Source organism: Pelophylax lessonae (genome assembly GCF_965119305.1).
Source record: "Pelophylax lessonae genome assembly, chromosome: 9".
NCBI lineage: Eukaryota > Metazoa > Chordata > Amphibia > Anura > Ranidae > Pelophylax > Pelophylax lessonae.
The window spans coordinates 112,694,600-112,713,450 of NC_138776.1; the positions used below are offsets into that span (position 1 = coordinate 112,694,600).

General features: G+C 43.2%; 1 protein-coding gene across 40 annotated transcripts in view; it reads left to right on the forward strand.

The window, feature by feature from the left end:
• ANK3 (ankyrin 3) overlaps positions 1 to 18,851 on the forward strand; it is a 920,123-nt gene that overhangs the window by 695,393 nt on the left and 205,879 nt on the right. For all 40 annotated transcript variants that reach the window (XM_082268127.1, XM_082268156.1, XM_082268164.1 and 37 more), the window contains 2 exons: positions 13,087 to 13,185; positions 14,186 to 14,284. In XM_082268127.1, the coding sequence (XP_082124253.1) occupies positions 13,087 to 13,185; positions 14,186 to 14,284 (198 nt within the window). The remainder of the gene's footprint in view (positions 1 to 13,086; positions 13,186 to 14,185; positions 14,285 to 18,851) is intronic.

The window sequence follows — 18,851 nt, forward strand, 5'->3', positions numbered from 1 at the left end:
ACAGAGGACAAGGGGGCAATCTTCTTGTCTAGAGGAAAAGAGATTTATTCTCCAAATACGGAAAGGTTTCTTCACAGTAAGAGCTGTGAAAATGTGGAATAGATTCGCTCAAGAGCTGGTTCTGGCCAGCTCAGTTGATTGCTTTAAAAAAGGCCTGGATTCTTTCCTAAATGTACATAATATAACTGGATACTAAAATTTACGCCCCTTTCACACCTGTCCCCTCCATCAGCGGACTCTGTTTTTCTCAGCTCTGTGTGCGGAGACGGAGGTGTCAGATCACCACTGTCCCCTATGGGGGAATCGGATGAGAATGGATCACCTGTCCGTTCTCATCCGATCCCATCCAATCCGATCCGCTGGACGGATGGAAAATAGGGTTTCCGGAGGCGCATGCGCGGGACTCGGCGAGACGGACATGTCAGCCTGAGCTCCGCTCCGCAGTGAGACATCCCGCCGCCTATCGCTGTGACCAGCCGAACGATCCTCAGCCCGTGAGTCACCCTCGGCCAGCCGGCATCCCTCCACACCCCATCATGGTGTCTGGCGGCGTGAAATCCAAGATAAAGAGCCGTACTATCCGCGATGCCCTTGTGAGGGCTTCTTCCAAGATGGCGCCGCCTCTCTCCTCACGCTCCAGCCCCAGCTTCTCCAAAGCCCCCAGAAGCAACTTGCCTCACCCAGATGAAGGTGAGTCGGACACCGATGCCCCTCTCTCCCGGGGAGCCACAGTCTTTGACCCCTCACAAGCTGCACTAATCCAGCATTTTGAGCGTATCCTAAACAAAGCCCTCCAGCACACCTCAGAGCAGATTACAGACAGGCTCACTAGGGAGATCAGGGAACTAGGCCAGCGCACCTCGGACCTGGAATACAAAACAGAGGATCTTGAAGTGAGCATTCACAATCACTCCGAGGAACTTGAGACCCTCAGAGAGGAAAATCTAGCCCTACAAGCTCAACTTGAGGACCAGGAGAATAGAGCTAGACGATCTAACATTAGAATTAGGGGGATCCCTGAGACTGTTGTGGATCTGCAGTCCACCATTACTGCTCTCTTTCAGGAACTCTCCCCTTCCATCCCTATTGAACGTCTGGAAATGGACCGGGTCCACAGGGCCTTGGCCCCCCGTAAGCCTGAGGGACCCCCCAGAGATGTCATAGCCAAACTGCACTACTATAAAACAAAGGAACAACTCCTACAAGCTGCCAGGCAAAAGGACACCCTCTTGTTCCAAGGCTATTCCTATCAGCTGTTCACTGATCTCTGTAAAGCCACGATCACGAGACGCAGGGCATTCAAGCCCCTTCTCCAGATCCTGCAGCAACACCAGATCATTTACTCCTGGGGTTTCCCATTTTCTGTGCGATTTACCTACCAGGGGCGCAAGCACACCTGCAAAACCACTGAGGACCTCCAACATCTTCTCCATGAGCTGCATCTGTCTTCCTCCCTTGAGTTCTCTACGTCACAACAGCACCGCAGACGCTCTGCATCCCGCTCCCCGCAGACAGCCACTGCCTCCACATCAGCCACTCCTAAACGGAGTCGTCTCATCTCCCCTCTGCCAACGCCCTTAGACTCCATGGACTGATGACCGCGAGCGGCCCCAGGCCCTGGATTCATCCTTTTATGTATTTGAATTTTTACACTTCATTATCTTGATTGTATTGACGAGTTATCTCTCTCCTGTTTTGCTTCCTGCTTCTGCACAGCGGACCTCCCATACTGCACTGTTGCAGTTGCTCCTGGACCATCCATCCATTCGTCTGACCTGCACTGGCGCGCTCGCCTCCACTGATCTCACACGCTTCTCCCGGGACGGTAACTATGGCGTGTTATTTTTATTTTTATTTTTATTTTTTCCTCTGACATATTTTTGAATTTTTCACAACACATACTCTCTTTCTCTTGTTAGTTGCACTGACCTCTAGCGGGTCCCCATACTTTTGTATGACTTTTTTATTCCCCCCCCCCCCCTTTTTTTTTTTTTTTTTTTTTTTTTTTTTTTTTTTTTTTGCCCTGTTTTTTGGGGCACGGCTACCACTGGCCCTTCCCTTGGGTCCCTCACGGGCCGTAACACACTGTTCCTCATGCTAATTTACTCACTTTACAAATGTACAATATTGTTGTTACCATTGCTTACCACTTTTGGTCACCAAATGTTCTCTATCAGTTTTATGCTTCTACAGGCGGTTTGTCTCCTGTCGGCAGTCACTGCTGCCTCCTTCTTGCCTCTGGAACCCTCCTTTTGGAGATTTCCCGAGGTGACCCTACCCCCTCTGAGTGGATGGACTCCCTCTCCTCAGACGGACTACTATTTGCTCACATGATTCTATTGCTATCTCAACATATCTCAATGTCTCCTGTACCCCCCTCCTTTCTCCCCCCACTGTCGTCCTCCCCCCTGCCCCCCCTCCTTTCCTTCCCCCTCCCCCCTACTCGCCGGGGGGGCACAGTTGGCGAACGCAAGATCGCCATTTTTAGCTCTTCTCCCCTTGACACACGATGGCCTCCTTAAATGTCTTGTCCCTTAATGTTCAGGGCCTCAACTCCCCACAAAAACGTCGCAAAGCCTTTCGTTCCCTAGCTTCACTTGACGTACATGTTGCGTGCCTCCAGGAGACCCATTTTTCCACCTTGCATGCACCTAAATACCTGACGGCCTCTTATCCCCAGTTTTTCGTGGCCTCGGCTACGGTAAAGAAAAGAGGGGTCCTTATAGCGTTCCACCGTAAGACTCCATTCATACTTCACTCCACTGTAGCTGACCCTGAAGGCAGGTACTTGATACTCACCGGCTCATTGTTGGACACAGAAGTCACTTTAGCGTCCTACTACGCACCAAATTCGAAACCCCTCTCCTTCCTCTCACACTTTCTACAGATAGTTGAACAACATAAAAAAGGTACAGTCATTCTTTGTGGTGACTCCAACCAGGTCTTATATCCGTTTCTAGACAAGTCCCCTGTCTCTCTTTCTCAGCCTGCGCAGCGGCTTTCATTCCAACTCCTCCTCCAGACTCATTCACTGGTGGACACCTGGCGGGAACTTAACCCGAATAAGCGTCAATACACCTTTTACTCTCATCCACATAAAGTGTCTTCACGCATAGACCATATATTCACCCCCGTGGCCTCCTCCCCTGCTCTCCTATCCTCTTCTATTCTACCGATTCCATGGACCGATCATAACGCGGTGGTCTCCACCTTTGACTCCCTAGTCCCCAAGCAACACAACTTCTCTTGGTGCTTGAACAACTCCCTCCTGGCCCACCCCTCTCATAGAGCCGAAGTGGCTGTGGCTATTAAGGAATATATTTCTCACAATGACACTGCTGACGTCACTCCACTCACACTATGGGAAGCCCATAAACCGGTGCTTCGGGGCACCCTCATTAGCCTGGCCTCCCGTCGCAAGAAAGAGCGACAGCTTCTCTACCGTACCCTTAATTCCACCTTCGCTTTAGCTCACGAACGCTTCCAAGCGGACCCAACCCCAGCACATAAGATCGCCCTTGACAAAGCAACACTGGAACTGGACCTTTTTCTCACAGAATCCGCTGAAAAGCAGCTCAGGCGTTCCCAACACCAGTTCTACACTAAAGCTAACAAACCCGACACCTTCTTAGCACTCTCGCTCCGCAACGCCAACATTGTTCGGAAACCGATCCGACTAAAAACATCCACCATGACTTACACTAGTAACCCACTTAAGATTCTGGAGACCTTCCGTTTACACCTCTCAAAACTTTATTCCCCTCCACCACCTCCGCCTGACTCCCAGATCACCGACTTCTTTTCTGACCTCACCTTGCCTTCACTGTCTGCCCCTCAACGAGAAGATTTGGATAGACCCATATCTGACCTCGAAATCCGCATGGCCATCAAGTCTCTCAAACTCAACAAGAGGCCTGGACCCGACGGCTTCACGGCCTCTTACTACAAGCACTTTTCTGACCTCCTGACCCCCTTGCTTTCTAAAGCCTATAACTCCTTGCTTACAGGCCACTCTCTCAGTCCCGACTCATTGAAAGCAGCTATCTCCATGATACCCAAACCACAAACTGACGACTCCTCTTGGACTAACTACCGTCCGATCTCCCTCCTTAACATAGACATAAAGATTATGGCTAAAATACTGTCAGCCCGTCTTAATCTTGTCATAGGCTCCTTGATCCATAGAGACCAGACTGGTTTCATCCCTTGTCGTCAAACGGGAGACAACGTACGCAGGGCTGTTCATCTTGCCTACCAAGCCCGCCGTCGCCACATCCCTGCGTGCTTTGTCTCCCTTGATATTCGGAAAGCCTTTGACACTTTATCATGGAACTACCTGCATTCGGTACTACGCATCTGGGGTTTCGGCCCCCATTTCCTATCCTGGATCTCATCATTATATTCTACCCCCTCTGCCTTTATTCGCTATGCAGGCTTCCAGTCCTCTACCTTCACCATAGGCTGTGGCACTAGACAGGGCTGCCCCCTATCCCCTCTCCTTTTTGCACTTGCAATCGAGCCCCTTGCCCATAAGATCCGTTCCAACCAGAATATAAAAGGAATTGAACTAGGTGGTCACCATCATAAATTATGCTTATTCGCAGACGACATCCTTCTATTCCTCACCTCCCCACTCACCTCTGCTCCCAATCTCCTAGCCATTTTGCAACAATTTGCCCATATCTCTGGCCTGGTGGTCAACACCCACAAATCCAAAGCACTCAATATTTCCCTGCCTGCGCCCCTCCTCACACAACTACAATCGGTGCTCCCCTTCTCCTGGGCCACTCACCACATTCCCTATCTAGGAGTAAAGCTCACGGCGGACCCTCTTGACCTCTATGCAGCTAACTATCCTCCTATGCTACAACACCTAACTAGGCTTATGCAAACTTGGTCCTCACTTCCCTTAGCTTGGATGGGTCGCATCACAGTTGTTAAAATGGCCTTGCTGCCCAAAATATTGTACCTGTTTCGGGTTCTGCCCTTACATGTCCCCTCCTACTACCTGCGCCAGCTCCAAAGCCGGACCTTCTCCTACGTTTGGGGTAAAATTAGACCCAGGGTATCCAGACAGATCCTTCACCTCCACAAACTGCAGGGCGGGCTGGGCCTCCCCCAGTTCGCCAAATATTACCAGGCAGCCCAACTAGCCCAGCTGACCAATTGGCACGCTACTCGGGAAATTCCCCTATGGGTGGCCCTCGAAGCGGTCGAATGTGATCCTTTATCGGTGGCCAACCTACTGTGGTTAAAATCCTCTGATCGCAGATCGATTACCAACCCCATTCTACGCCATTCCCTGCACCTTTGGGACACCCTAAAGTTCAAGTATAAGCTTCAGTCGCCCCATAACCCGCTTCTCTCCTACCTCCACAACCCGTCCTTCCCCCCAGCTTGGGAATCCCCATCCTCTTTTCATCGTTGGTCGGCAGCTGGCCTCCTCCGGGCCCACTCCTTGATCGTTTTCGATACATTTAAATCCTTTCCGACTCTCCAAGACTCACACCAACTCCCCAATTCTGAGATCTTCCGCTACCTACAAATTAAACACTTCTTATCCCGCTGCATACGTACAGACACATCTTTACCCACCTTGACCTCATTTGAACACGTCTGTCTCCATGACCCACACACCCGAGGTCTTATATCCCTCCTTTACTCTAGACTTTCTGAACCCCTAACCCGAGCTCTCCCAGCATATACGTCCAAATGGGAACGGGACTTGGGCATTACACTTGAGCCTGCAGACTGGTCCAAGATCTGGCAGTCGACAAAGACAGCCTCCCAAAATATAGTGGCTTCCGAAACCAACTATAAGGTGCTTATGCGCTGGTACCTTGTGCCAGCTCGTATTGCTAAATTCCATCCCTCATACTCTCAGGACTGTTTCCGAGGCTGTCAGGATGAGGGCACTCATATGCATATCTGGTGGTCCTGCCCCGTGGTCCAACGATTTTGGAAGGCTGTCTTTCGCATTCTCTCCACCCTCATGGACACGCACATCGACCCTGACCCCTGTCTCGCCCTCTTGAACGTGAAATCAGATGACATTTCCACACGGCAGCACAAATTGTTCCTACAAGTCACGACAGCGGCTAAACAAACGATAGCTAAAGCTTGGAAAACCACCCATCTACCTATTCCCGAAGTGAAACACAGAATCACTAATGCCATGATTCATGCGAAAATTGAGGCGGTCCTGCTGGACAGGGTCGAAAAGTTTGACAAATTATGGCAACCATGGGTAGACCACTTTCTCCCTCCGAACTTTGATAGCACTCTCCTATTGCCCTAAACTGCATATTTGCAATGCTTGTATCCACCAGTAGTTACCCTGCTCCCCCCCGGCGACCCCCCTCCTCCCCCCCCACCTTCTCCCCTTCCACCCCTCTCCTTTCCCCCCATTCCTTTCTTCCCCCCCCCCTGTTTTGTCCCCCCGTCTCCCCCCTTCCCCCCTATTCTCACCTCTCTTATGACCATATCCCGCTATATGTACAATACTCTGTCCCATACTCTTCCCCACTGTGGTTACTTCTCTCCACATTCCCTACACAAGTCATTTCGCCATTCTACTACAGTCTGCATCTTGTTTGACCTAATGCCAAGGACTCCTGACCTAACCAGGCTTCCTTTCTCCCTCTGAGCCATGTATTGCGACCCCCGAAAACGATACTTTCATGCATGCTATATGACCCACTGAAGGCGCAGTCGCGCGCGGGCACAGCAAGTTCCCTTTTAGGGGTGCCCGGGTGTTGGCTGTGCTGGAAGGATCTCCCTTCTGGGGTTGTCGCCCACTTGGCTCCGGAATATGTCTGTTACCCTGGTTTGCTTTGTTACTATCTCCGGTTTACTGTTGCGACCTGTTGTGCAAATGTAACCTCTCTTGCTCTGATTGTACATGTTGCGTTGTATTTACTTCTGTTTTTTCAATAAACTATTTGAACAAGGAAAATAGGGTTTCCATATGTCCGGAGTTGACGGACAGGATCGGATCGAATGACAGCGGGTGTCAGTGGACATGTCTCTGCTGACATCCGCTGCCCTATAGAGATGTATGGGGCATCCGTTCAGATCCGCCTGAAAAATTGACAGTGTGAAAGGGGCCTTATAAGTAAAGTTGATTCAGGAAATATCCGATTGCCTCTCGGGGGATCAGAAAGGATTTTTTTCCCCAGCTGGATTAAATTGGGGTTTTTTGCCTTCCTCTGGATCAACTGTCTGTATAGGATTGTGTATATGGGATTCTATGATTTTTATTTTCCTTTTTTTTTTTTCCCTTTTATCGGTTGAACTAGATGGACTTTGTGTTTTTTTACAACCTGACTAACTATGTAACTTAGTAGGTTGTTAACCTGCCTAACGGTATCCCCGAGCGTGACTCGGGGTGGATTTTCCATGCTGTTATCGGTATCCCCGAGTCACGCTCGGGGTAGATGAGCAGAGCGCGCAGCGGTGTGTCTTACCTTCTCCTGGCGATCCAGCGATGATCTCTCATTGCTGTGACCGCCAGCCGAGATCCCGCCGCTCGTCCGTCGGTCTGATGACTTCCTGGTTCCGTTCCCTGCAGCAGCAATGCTGCATGGGAGCGGAACTAGGAAGGGAAATTCAAAACGTTGAACGTTGCACAAAACACAAACACATAAAATTTATATTTTATATATATATATATATATATATATATATATATATATATATATATATATATATATATATATATATATATATATGTGTATATATATGTATATGTATATATATATATATATATATATATATATATATATATGTATATATATATATATATATATGTATGTATATGTATATATATGTGTGTGTATATATATATATATATATGTAACATTGCGTTATAATATATAACGCAAGAATTATAATCTAATCAATAATATAATTTTATTATATAATATATATATATATATAATATTGTATATTATATAATAAAATTATATTATTGATTAGATTATAATTCATGCGTTTGTGTTTCAAATTTATCACATCTGGGATGTCTACTAGAGTCTTGTTTTGGTCAGGTTTAAGTCAGTAATTACTAAGAATTGTAGGCCTATAATACATAACGCCAAATGTCCATGAAAAAAATTGTACCGCTTTTGGTACAGAATTCCTGACATAATCATACCGCCAGGGAGGTTAAAAGTATCTTATATAAACATTGTGCTTTTGAAGAGTTATTAGAGATCTGGAAAACATGCCTTACTTATATTATAGTAAATGCCTATATATAGTGGTGACCACAGTCCTGTATTGCATTTGACCACTTTGTAAAGGTCAGTGGAAAGCACACATCTATCACACCAATTTATAGCTCCAGTTCAGTGGTGTGCAGCCTTACAATTGTCTTTTTTTTGCTGAGCTTAGAGAATTCATACCTTGCAGTTCTGAAGAGGGACGGTATATGGCAGAAGAAATAGTGTTGTTCTATTTCAGAGGTTATATTTGCAGTACTAAAGGAAATATATTGCATCTTTTTAGTTGCAAAATTGTAGATGTGAGTCCAGAAATGTCCCTTTAATTTGTCTTGCAGCATACACAAATCCTTAACACTTTGGTCTACTTTGGCACCATAGATTACTTTTTTAAAACATTCATTGTGCCTCAGAATGAATGAAAAATTGCCCACAGCTACCAATCCAATTTAATTTCTTCTACTTATTAAGAAATGAAAAAAAATGTGTGCTGACTGTCTGGTATCCACCTAGACATTATAGGGGAAGTCAGGATTTTTAAAGAGAGATTTCAACCTTATATTTAATGAAAATACAACGACAGGATTAATTTGATATTTTGGGCATTTTAATTTAAATGGTGTCAGCCTCTATACAGCAGAGCTCAGACTGCAAGATGTTGAAGCAGCCAATCAGTTGTGCCGCAGTGCTTATGTATTAACAAGAGACATACTTGTATGAGACAGCAGCGTGACAGAGAGATGAGCACATCAGTATGTACCTTCTTCTTTCTCTTGACAAATGCGTGGATTGCAGTGTATATCTAGGAAATTAATTATTAGCATCCTCTTTTATACAGTACAGTACATGATTTATTCAAAGAGAAAAAAATAGTAATAGTGTAACTTTTATGATACCACATGTGCCTAAACCTGTTTATTGATTCATAATCATACATAAAAATCATATAAAACATCACATGACAACCTAAAACCAATTAAAAGAGAAGTGTGGGATTTTAAAATAATAAACAAACATACTAGCCTGGGTGCAGGCGGCATCATTCTGATGCTGCATCTGTCTCCCGCAATCTCTAGATGAAGAACTGAGCGATCAAAGACTGCTGATCGCTCAAATTTTATTATGCAGAGAGCCAGTGACTATCAGTCACCAGCTCTGCGCTCTGCCCTTCCAACGCTCACTGGACCACCATGCTGTGGAGGAGTTTGAAGCAGCCGACCTAGGCAGTCAGGTATCTGGGTGGATCCAGACATTAATGTCAGGTCCTCTCGAAAACTGGACCTGCTGAGTGACGTCAGCCGAGAGCGGTCTTTAGCCCACTGTTGGCTGAATACGGGTTACAGGAATGCAGAACGAAGTGCACTTCTGTGACCCATAGGAGAAGTAGGACTAAAAGAGCTTTGGCCATACTTCACCTTTTAATAAACCAGCATATATCCCTAGTCTAGATATATGTAAAGGTGATAAGTAGATGATTTATTATGCTCCTATTTAACATGTTTCACAGAACCACGTCAACATCATCAGGAATAAAAGGAGGCTAAAATATATTTCTCCAAATATTCTAGATCAGTATACTATCTTTTTACTCATTTATAAATGATATACAGTTTGGGATTTAGGGCAACCCTGTGCATTCTTCTGCGATCCACATGCAGTTCTGTGCATTGCGATTTTTTTGAATGGGCTGAAATCGCACCACACCAAAAGTAGTGTATGCCCTATTTTTAGAAACTCACTGCAATCGGATCCCATGGTACTTTTTTGTACCATGCGATCCAGTGGGGGCAAAGGCACTGCTTTTGGGACCTATGTTTTGGGTGTCATTACCTTAACCACTTCTGGACCGGAAGGATTTACCCTCTTAATGACCAGGCCATTTTTTGTGATATGGCACTGTGTTATTTTAACTGACAATTGCGGGGTCGTGCGATGCTGTACCCAAGTAAAATTGATGTCCTTTTTTTCCCCCCACAAATAGAGCTTTTTTTTGGTGGTATTTGATCATCTCTGTGATTTTTATTTTTTGCTCTATAAACAAAAAATTAGCAAAAATTCTGAAAAAAAAAAAACAATATTTTTTTACTTTCTGCTATATAACATTCCCAAGTAAAAATCTAATAATTTATCTAATAATTTCATAATTTTAGTCTTGTTTGCATTCTGCTACATATTTTTGGTTTAAAAAAATCCAAATATGTGTATTCTGATTGGTTTGCACAAAAACTATCGAGTCTGCAAACTAGGGGAAAGATTTATGTAATTTTTACTTATTTTATTTTTTTTACTACTAATGGCGGTGATCAGTGATTTTTAGCAGGACTGCGACATTGCCACAGACAGATCAGACACCTAACTGACATTTTTGACACTTTTGGGGACCAGTGACATAACTACAGTAATCAGTGCTAAAAATATGCACTGTTACTGTACTAATGACACTGGCAGGAAAGGGGGTAACACCAGGGGCGATCAAAGGGTTAAATGTGTCCCTAGGGGGTGCTTTCTAACTGTGGGGGGGGGTGGGCTTGCTGCATGAACACAAAGACCTGTGTTCCTAAATAAGAGTAACACAAAAGTAAGTGTTCATAACTGACTGAACAGCAGTCTGCTGTGTTTACAACAGCAGACCCCCGTTCTGTCTTCACGGGGAACAATCGCGAGTGGCCGGCGGCAGTCGCAGCCACCGGTCCCACTGATTGGCTCCCCCTGTGGCCAATGGGTGCCTGCGCCCCCGGTAGCGGTCCTGCGAAGGGACGTACAGGAAAGTAATTTCACGGGACAGAGCCGACCTGCCGCTGTAAAACGACGGCGGTTGGTCGACAAGCGGTTAATATTAATACCCACTGCATATTGCTACTGCAATGTATTTTGAATCTGGTGCGGGAAATGTGCACAGAAAAGTAATAACTCCAGATATTATTGCCTTAGGGGATCATGATGGAATTGTTCTTCCTGTTGAAGCTAATTATACCATGCTCCAAGGATTGTTTTGTTTTTGCCTTCCTCTGGATCTGTTTTTTTTTTTTTTGCCTTCCTCTGGAACAGATATGTGTATAGGCTTCAGTATATAGATTTTTTTCAATTTATTTATTTTTTTCTGTTGCTTGAACTTTTGACCATTTTTAAAACTGACTATTTAACAATCAAATATTATACTTCCCCTTTCACTGGTCAAGCACAGGTTGGGGGAGGGCAAGACCTGTAAATTTAATTTGACAGCAGCTGAGGAAAATCAGGTCTTCTGTCCTGTCAGACAGGACTGGGCTGTAGGACAAAGCTCTGCAAATCACAGAACTTGATGGATGAAAACACAAATTCGTTGGTAGGTAAAAGAGCTCCCATAAATGCATTTACTGGTTTGCCTGAAGTTCATTTTGCGACCATGTGCTACCAATAACTCAACAACAGCATGCACATTTCTACAGATTATGTTCACACTGCTGTGTATGCATATCTTCTAAAATATGAGTTTTCTTTATGCCTGTACTGTCTGTCTGTATAAGTTGAATTCTGACTGGGTGTTAAGTTCTCAACCAGATAGAATGCCCATTGTTTGCAGTCAGACATACATTGACAGGAGTGAAAAGTAAGGCTCCATCCATTGTTCTACAGGTAGCGAAATAAAAATATGGAATGATCAAAAATGGCTACCACCATTTATATGTAAAATTGCAAACTGTATATACAGTAAACCCCCCTCCATTGCGGGGGTTACGTTCCGGACCCAGCCGCGAAAAGTGAAAATCCACGAAATAGAAAAACCCTATTAAAATGCATTGTAGGCATGTTTTTTTTACTGTCACTGTACGTGTAAAAGCATTTTAAGGTCTTTAAACACACTTTTAAAACAATAGAAACTCATTTAAACACATAAAAGATACTGAGAGACATAGCAAGAGCTATGGAAAACACAAAAATATTTCATTTTAATGATTTATATAGTAAAATAACATTACAAAAAAAACCGCAATATACTGGGACCGCAAAAACTGAACCGCGATGGAGCGGGGGTTTACTGTAGTAGAATGTTTTACCATTGCCACATATTGATGAGATTATTTACATGTAAATTATTTGTATAAAGAGTGTAAAAAAATATATTAGTTTTCTATATAACATGTGTGGTTATCACCCTGAGGAACCTCTTATTATTCACTGATGAGAAACATTACTAAACCAGTTCTTGCAAAATTTGAACTTTATGCAGACACCCCTTTAGGTAGGACACTAATTTCCTTATGATGTTTCAGTATTCTCATGTCACATTTGCTCATGTGCTGTCAAGATGTATTCAATGAGGAAGATTTACTAAAAACTGTTGCACACAGAATCTGGTGCAGCTGTGCATAGTAACCAATCAGCTTCTAGGTTATTGTCAAAGCTTAATTGAACAAGCTAAACTTAGAAGCTGATTGGTTACTATGCACAGCTGCACCAGATTCTGTGTGCACCAGTTTTAGTAAATTCCCCCCAGTGCATTGGTAATTTTAGAAATTTTGAAGCAATCTCTATTTATCTGTTTACTTACATGTATATAATTCAGACATCCCAAGGCAGTGGAATAGCTCATGTCTAATCCTTCACTATGGAGCACCATTCTCTCTGACAAATAAAAATGCCATCTGTTGTACTTAGAGTACCCTGAGCAGCTTCTATTTATTGCTATAGCTCTTAAATAAGGTCATATTTATCATATCTTTTTATATACATACGCTTTTACTAACACAATCACACTTTTTGAGTCATGGCTTTTACTTGTACCACTGTAGTCATTGCATCCAAGGTTGGATACTTGGAAAAAAAAGTTTAAACATTGTACATTGAAATCATAGTTAAATCACGCTTTTGTTTGTTAATACAGAATGGCTTCACACCACTTCACATTGCCTGCAAGAAGAACCGGACTAAAGTAATGGAGCTTCTCCTGAAGCATGGGGCATCTATTCAGGCAGTTACAGAGGTAAATTACAACATTGCTGTAGGCATTTGTAATGGTATATACTGTGAGACTTGTAAAACAAATACAATTACTGTATGTCCATTATGGGAGATAAGGGGATGTAAATCATTGATAAATATATATTATATATCTGTCTGTCTATAGATGTAGCACCCCAGTTTTTTTAGCTCATGAAAACCATATTTTTTCAGGTGCAGGACATGGGGCAGCTATGATTTGATTTATGTTTCCACTTCCAATTTGTGATTTGATTTTGTAGAAAATTACAAATGAAGAAGGTGTAGATGTAGCCCATAGCCACCACTTAGGGTCTAGCTGTCGTGCTGGTTAAGAAGCACACTTTTCTTATACTTGCCATTTTTTTCTCATCTTTGTTCCACAGTATGTAGCCTCCTTTTGTTATTTATCTATAATCATTTCTACTTGACGTACTGGTTGTCATGTGTATTCGCACATGCCTTTAAAATTTTTCCTAAAACAAATTTTTGATATCTTGGGTGTGGTGGAATAAGGTTTTACTTGCTGTCATGGCATCACAGTTCTGGATTGTAGCTGTAGTAGTTTGCCCTTCGGAATATACAGAGAATTTACAGGTAGCTAAAAAGTAGTTATACTGAAAGTTTTTTGAATAGAGTTACTCATTAGTAAAACATTTTTAATATACAATAGTAACCAATACAATTTCAGCTTTAGGCTAATAAGAAACAGCAATGTGTTTTTTTTTTTTTTTTTTTACTACTTGCTATAAGGTATTGTATATTGCACATTGTCTCTTATTTTATTAATAAGGGTTTAATAATTATTTAATAAGGGTATATTGATTTGTTTTACTACTTGCTATAAGGTATTGTATATTGCACATTGTCTCTTATTTTATTAATATGAGATTATAACAATTATTTAATAAGGGTATATTGTTTATAAAAATAAAGTTAATTCCCAACTACCCTATATTGTATTTTGTATATTTTGTATATTGTGTGTTTTGCCTCATCCATAGTCTGGACTGACGCCAATCCACGTTGCTGCCTTCATGGGACATGTGAATATTGTTTCCCAGTTAACGCATCATGGAGCTTCACCTAACACGACTAACGTGGTGAGTGTTTGTATTTTTCACATAAAGTCTTTTAGGAGGCCTGTATTGAGCGGTATATGAAAACTGATATTGCTTATCTCCCTTTTAAAATGCCAACTGCCTGGCTGTCTCTGACTTGAGTCCATTCTGTGTCTCAGACCCCAAACAAGCATGCAGCAACTTCATGTAAAGTCAAGTCAAAACTCCTGATCTACATACTTGCTCTGTGTCTGAGACTCACAACATTATGCCGGTTGAATCATTATGACAGCCAGGAGATACTGACAATATATTTGTGCTGATATCAGATTAGGGCACACTTGTGGGTGAGAATGAGCATAGAGTTCAGACATACTCAGGGAAAAGAGCAAATATAGTCACTCATTAACAAGTTGGGGTCCTTTCACACGGGATAGAGTCCGTTCTGCTCAGCGGGGGATTGATCCGTCGATCCCCGCTGAGCAGGCGCATGATAGCTCCGTCTCCACTGTGTGTGCGGAGATGGAGCTGTCAGATCCCCGCTGTCCTCTATGGGGAGATCAGATGAGAATTGACCGCCTGTCTGTTCTCATCCGATCCTCCAGATGGATGGAAAATAGGGTTTCCATCCATCCGGATTTCATGGACAGGATCGGATCAGAGAGCAGCGGGTGTCAGCGGACATGTCACCGCTGACATCCGCTGCCCCATAGGGATTCATGGAGCATCCGATCAGATCCGCCTGAAAAACTGGCAGGCGGATTGGATCAGATCGCCCGTGTGAACGGGGCCTTAAGCCCCGTACACACGTAGCGATTGTCGGCCGTAAATATTCGGCCGACGACCGATCGGCCGATTGTAGGCTTGTTAGTATGATGCTTCCGACAGCCGACAGCGCATTTTCGGCCGAACAGAATCGGGTGTGCAGGCATTAAAATTTTTGTTGGCCAACAACAGAACGGCCGATTGTTTGCCAGTCAGTACAGAATTCGGCCGACAAACAGCCGATTAGCAAGACTGGGCATGCTCAGAGAAGAAAAAACACACGGAAAGTTAACCATCACATGACATCACTTCTGCAGTCGGCTGTTGTTGGCCGACAAAATTCATGTGCAGTCTTTTGCAGTTTTCAGCCGACAGGACAGCACCGGACAAAAGACGGCCGATCGTTCGGCCGACATTCGGTACGTGTGTACGGGGCTATACTCTAGATATTTTCTACTAATGATAAAAACAAGTTTGCCTTCTAATAATTTAGGTCAGTTGTTCCAAAGAAAAATCATACAACTTTGTGATTTGGAACTTAATGAAAGACTATATCTTATGTATGGCTACATTTACTACCCCCCTTTTAGATGACTTGTTTGTTGGTCATAGTACTAGCACTAACAAGTCATGTAAGGTGACATAATTAAGTCATATGCATCTCTGCCTAGGGAAGCACCAAACATTAGTTTCAATTTGACAAAATGTGTGTATCAGAATTACGTTTTATTTAGCCAAAACACTGATCTAGATGAAAAATCAACCTACTCTCTTTGTTGCCATACTGTGATGTGGATATTATTATTATTATTATAATACAGGATTTATATAGCGCCAACAGTTTTAAATAAGTAGGCATGGTTAGGCCAGATGTGGTAAGATTTAGGTTTAGTTTAGCTAAATTGGGATGAAAATTTAACATGTCCTAATTTTGGAATTTGAAATGTTGGGTGATGAAAAGTCTAAACTATTTTTCATTCCACTGCGGTACTTTTTTTACATAAATAATTTTCATCATGCTTGTTTTCAGTGAATTTTTTTAGGTCAGCTTTTTCTGGCTGCAGGGATTACAAATTGCTTTAGTATGATGACGTAGAAAGGCACAAGATTTTTCACAAAGCTATATTTTAAGCAAATTAAAAAAGTAATTTGATGTAGGATATTGATTATATATTTTTTTTTAGTACTGCTTCACTGATGAATCCTATGCATTTGTGGTAATATTAGATCTGAAGATCCCAAGAATAAATTACTTTCTGCTATTGCTGCAGCTGTTTGTCCTGAATATTTGTATATGGTCTGGTGACTAATAAGTAGCAGTGTGGGAACTGATTTCCACTACTGATTGCAGTCAGTTTCCGGGCCATAGTAGAAAGTCAGATTTGTAGGTTGGAGAAATTCACCTCTGTTTATAAACCCAGACCAAGTCTTCTGTTTCATTTTCAGTGAGTGCATATTTTGTATACTCTCAAAGAGAAGGTAAAAAACTTGGCTATGACTGTCCAAAATGTATCTAAAAATAAATAAAAATGGGTCTAATCAGTTGAATATAGTTGGAATCTCCTTCAGTTCATCCAAATATCTTCTCCATAATATTCCACTGTGAAAACTGAAACCCAAATATGGCAGTAAGTGAAGGCTTGTATGCATTGGAGGAGTGCTTTTAGATAATTGGTTCGATATTCCATATCTTAAGGCATCTCATTTTACAGTGCGCATACTTGTATTCAAAGCACTCAACTTCATATACAGTATGATAGGTAGAGAGAATGGTCTGTAATAATCCAACTTAATCTATGCCTGTCTCCAGTTGTATTAGTTCTGTGGGGATTAGAGTCCACATAACAACCAGTCCTGAGACGTGCATGGTAACACTGTAATAACACGGGACTGGTTCTGCATCCGTAAATAAGTCCATATTCACTGCATGTCATGCATAGTGTAACGGTATAAAATCCCCACAAACCGCACAATGACGATATCAGGCATAGAGGGGCATAACTCCCAAGTATAGTGTCAAAAGCCATCCACCTGAAGCTACACAGGGATTGATTTACTAAAACTGGAGAGTGCAAAATCTGGTGCAGCTGTGCATGGTCACCAATCGGCTTCTAACTTCAGTTTGCTTACTTAAGCTTTGACAAAAAAAATCCTGGAAGCTGATTGGTTTTGATGCAGAGCTGCACCAGATTTTGCACAGATTTTAGTAAATCAACCTAACAAAGTCGACAGGTAAGAGACAATTCATGAGCCAAGATATAGTTGATACAACACAAGCAATACTTATCAGTCCATAGAGTTCTCCATATTTTGAGTTATTGTGCTGTTTACATTTTGTAGATTACCTACTAAAAACATGGTAAATGTACTTTTCCCATCAGTTTACCTCTGTTTCGCAATCGCAACTGGTAAGATAAGATATCGATCACGATTGGAAACTAATAGGCTTGCTCTATAAGAAGGAGCAGTAAAGCAATGCAGTTGCTCCAAAGCTTAGTAAATGAGGTAGACCTCCACTTTGCAAAGAATATCCAATCACGTGCAAGGAAAATAAAATAAAAATGCTTTTTTGCTTGCACATGATTGGATGGTGGAAGTTAGCAGAACTTCTGATTATTTACTTAGCTCTGGGGCAACTGCTCTTGCAAAGTTCAACTGCATAGTCAATTTTCTTTTAGTAAATCAACCCCTATGTATCCAATAAGCAAATATAGTTCCCCACCCCCATGCTGGACTGTGCTGGGGGCATATCTACCTGAAGTGGCAATTTCTGTGATCCTTCTTCCTCCCATTGCAGAAATGCACCGCACATACGCGCTTGCACGATTTTAAAAGTGTAGGTTCAGTGCCACTGATTAAAAGTCTCTGCACTGCCACTGTGCCTGTCACAGGTAGATGCAGTGGGCAGCAGAACTGTGCTCAGTGACACTAGCCTCCATTGTTAACATGCTCTTCGCCACTGAAGAGGTTTGAATGCAGCAGGGAGCTTACCAATCTGTACTTGAGGACAGAGAGTCCACCATAGACACACTGGTCTTAGTGCAGTTACCCAAGCCCCAACCATGTCTCCATGAGTGCCATCTGAGATGGCCACCTCAACAGCTCATTGGTGGCAAGGTTTTGCCCCCATGTACAAATAAAATCACAAATAAAGTTACAAGAGTTTTGAATGCAGCGCCTGTGTGACACACGTGACAGGTGACTGCTGCACCTGAGTGAGTGTTGCAGTGGCTGGGCAGGGAGCTTACCAATCTGTACTTGAGGACAGAGAGTCCACCATAGACACACTGGTCTTAGTGCAGTTACCCAAGCCCCAACCATGTCTCCATGAGTGTCATCTCAACAGCTCATTGGTGGCAAGGTTTTGCCCCATGTACAAATAAAATTAAAAATGATGAAAAGAAACAAGGTTTTTTTAAAAACACTTAGCCCACCTAGGCATTTTTTTTTGCAGCTCAAAAACTCCCCTCCCCTGTTATTCTATTGTCACATGCACAAACAGGCGATTAGAAGCTGTAAGTGGCATAGGCATTTTCAAGCTGCAAAAAAAACAAAAAAAAAACAGGGCCAGCGCATTCTAAGGACCAGCGTTACAGCTGTAAAAACATCTGACGCTGATAAACGCGGCTTAACGCCAGATCATGATGATCCAACTTGTGGTGGGACTTGTGCTCTGAGGATCCTGAAGGGGAACCCCACATGGTCTGGTATGGATTTTGAGGGGAACCCCCACGCCAAAATGAATACAGCGTGGGGTCCCCCTAAGATCTATACCAGACCCTTATCTGAGCATGCAGCTCAGCAGGTCAGGAAAGGGGATGGGGACGAGCGAGCGCTCTGCCCC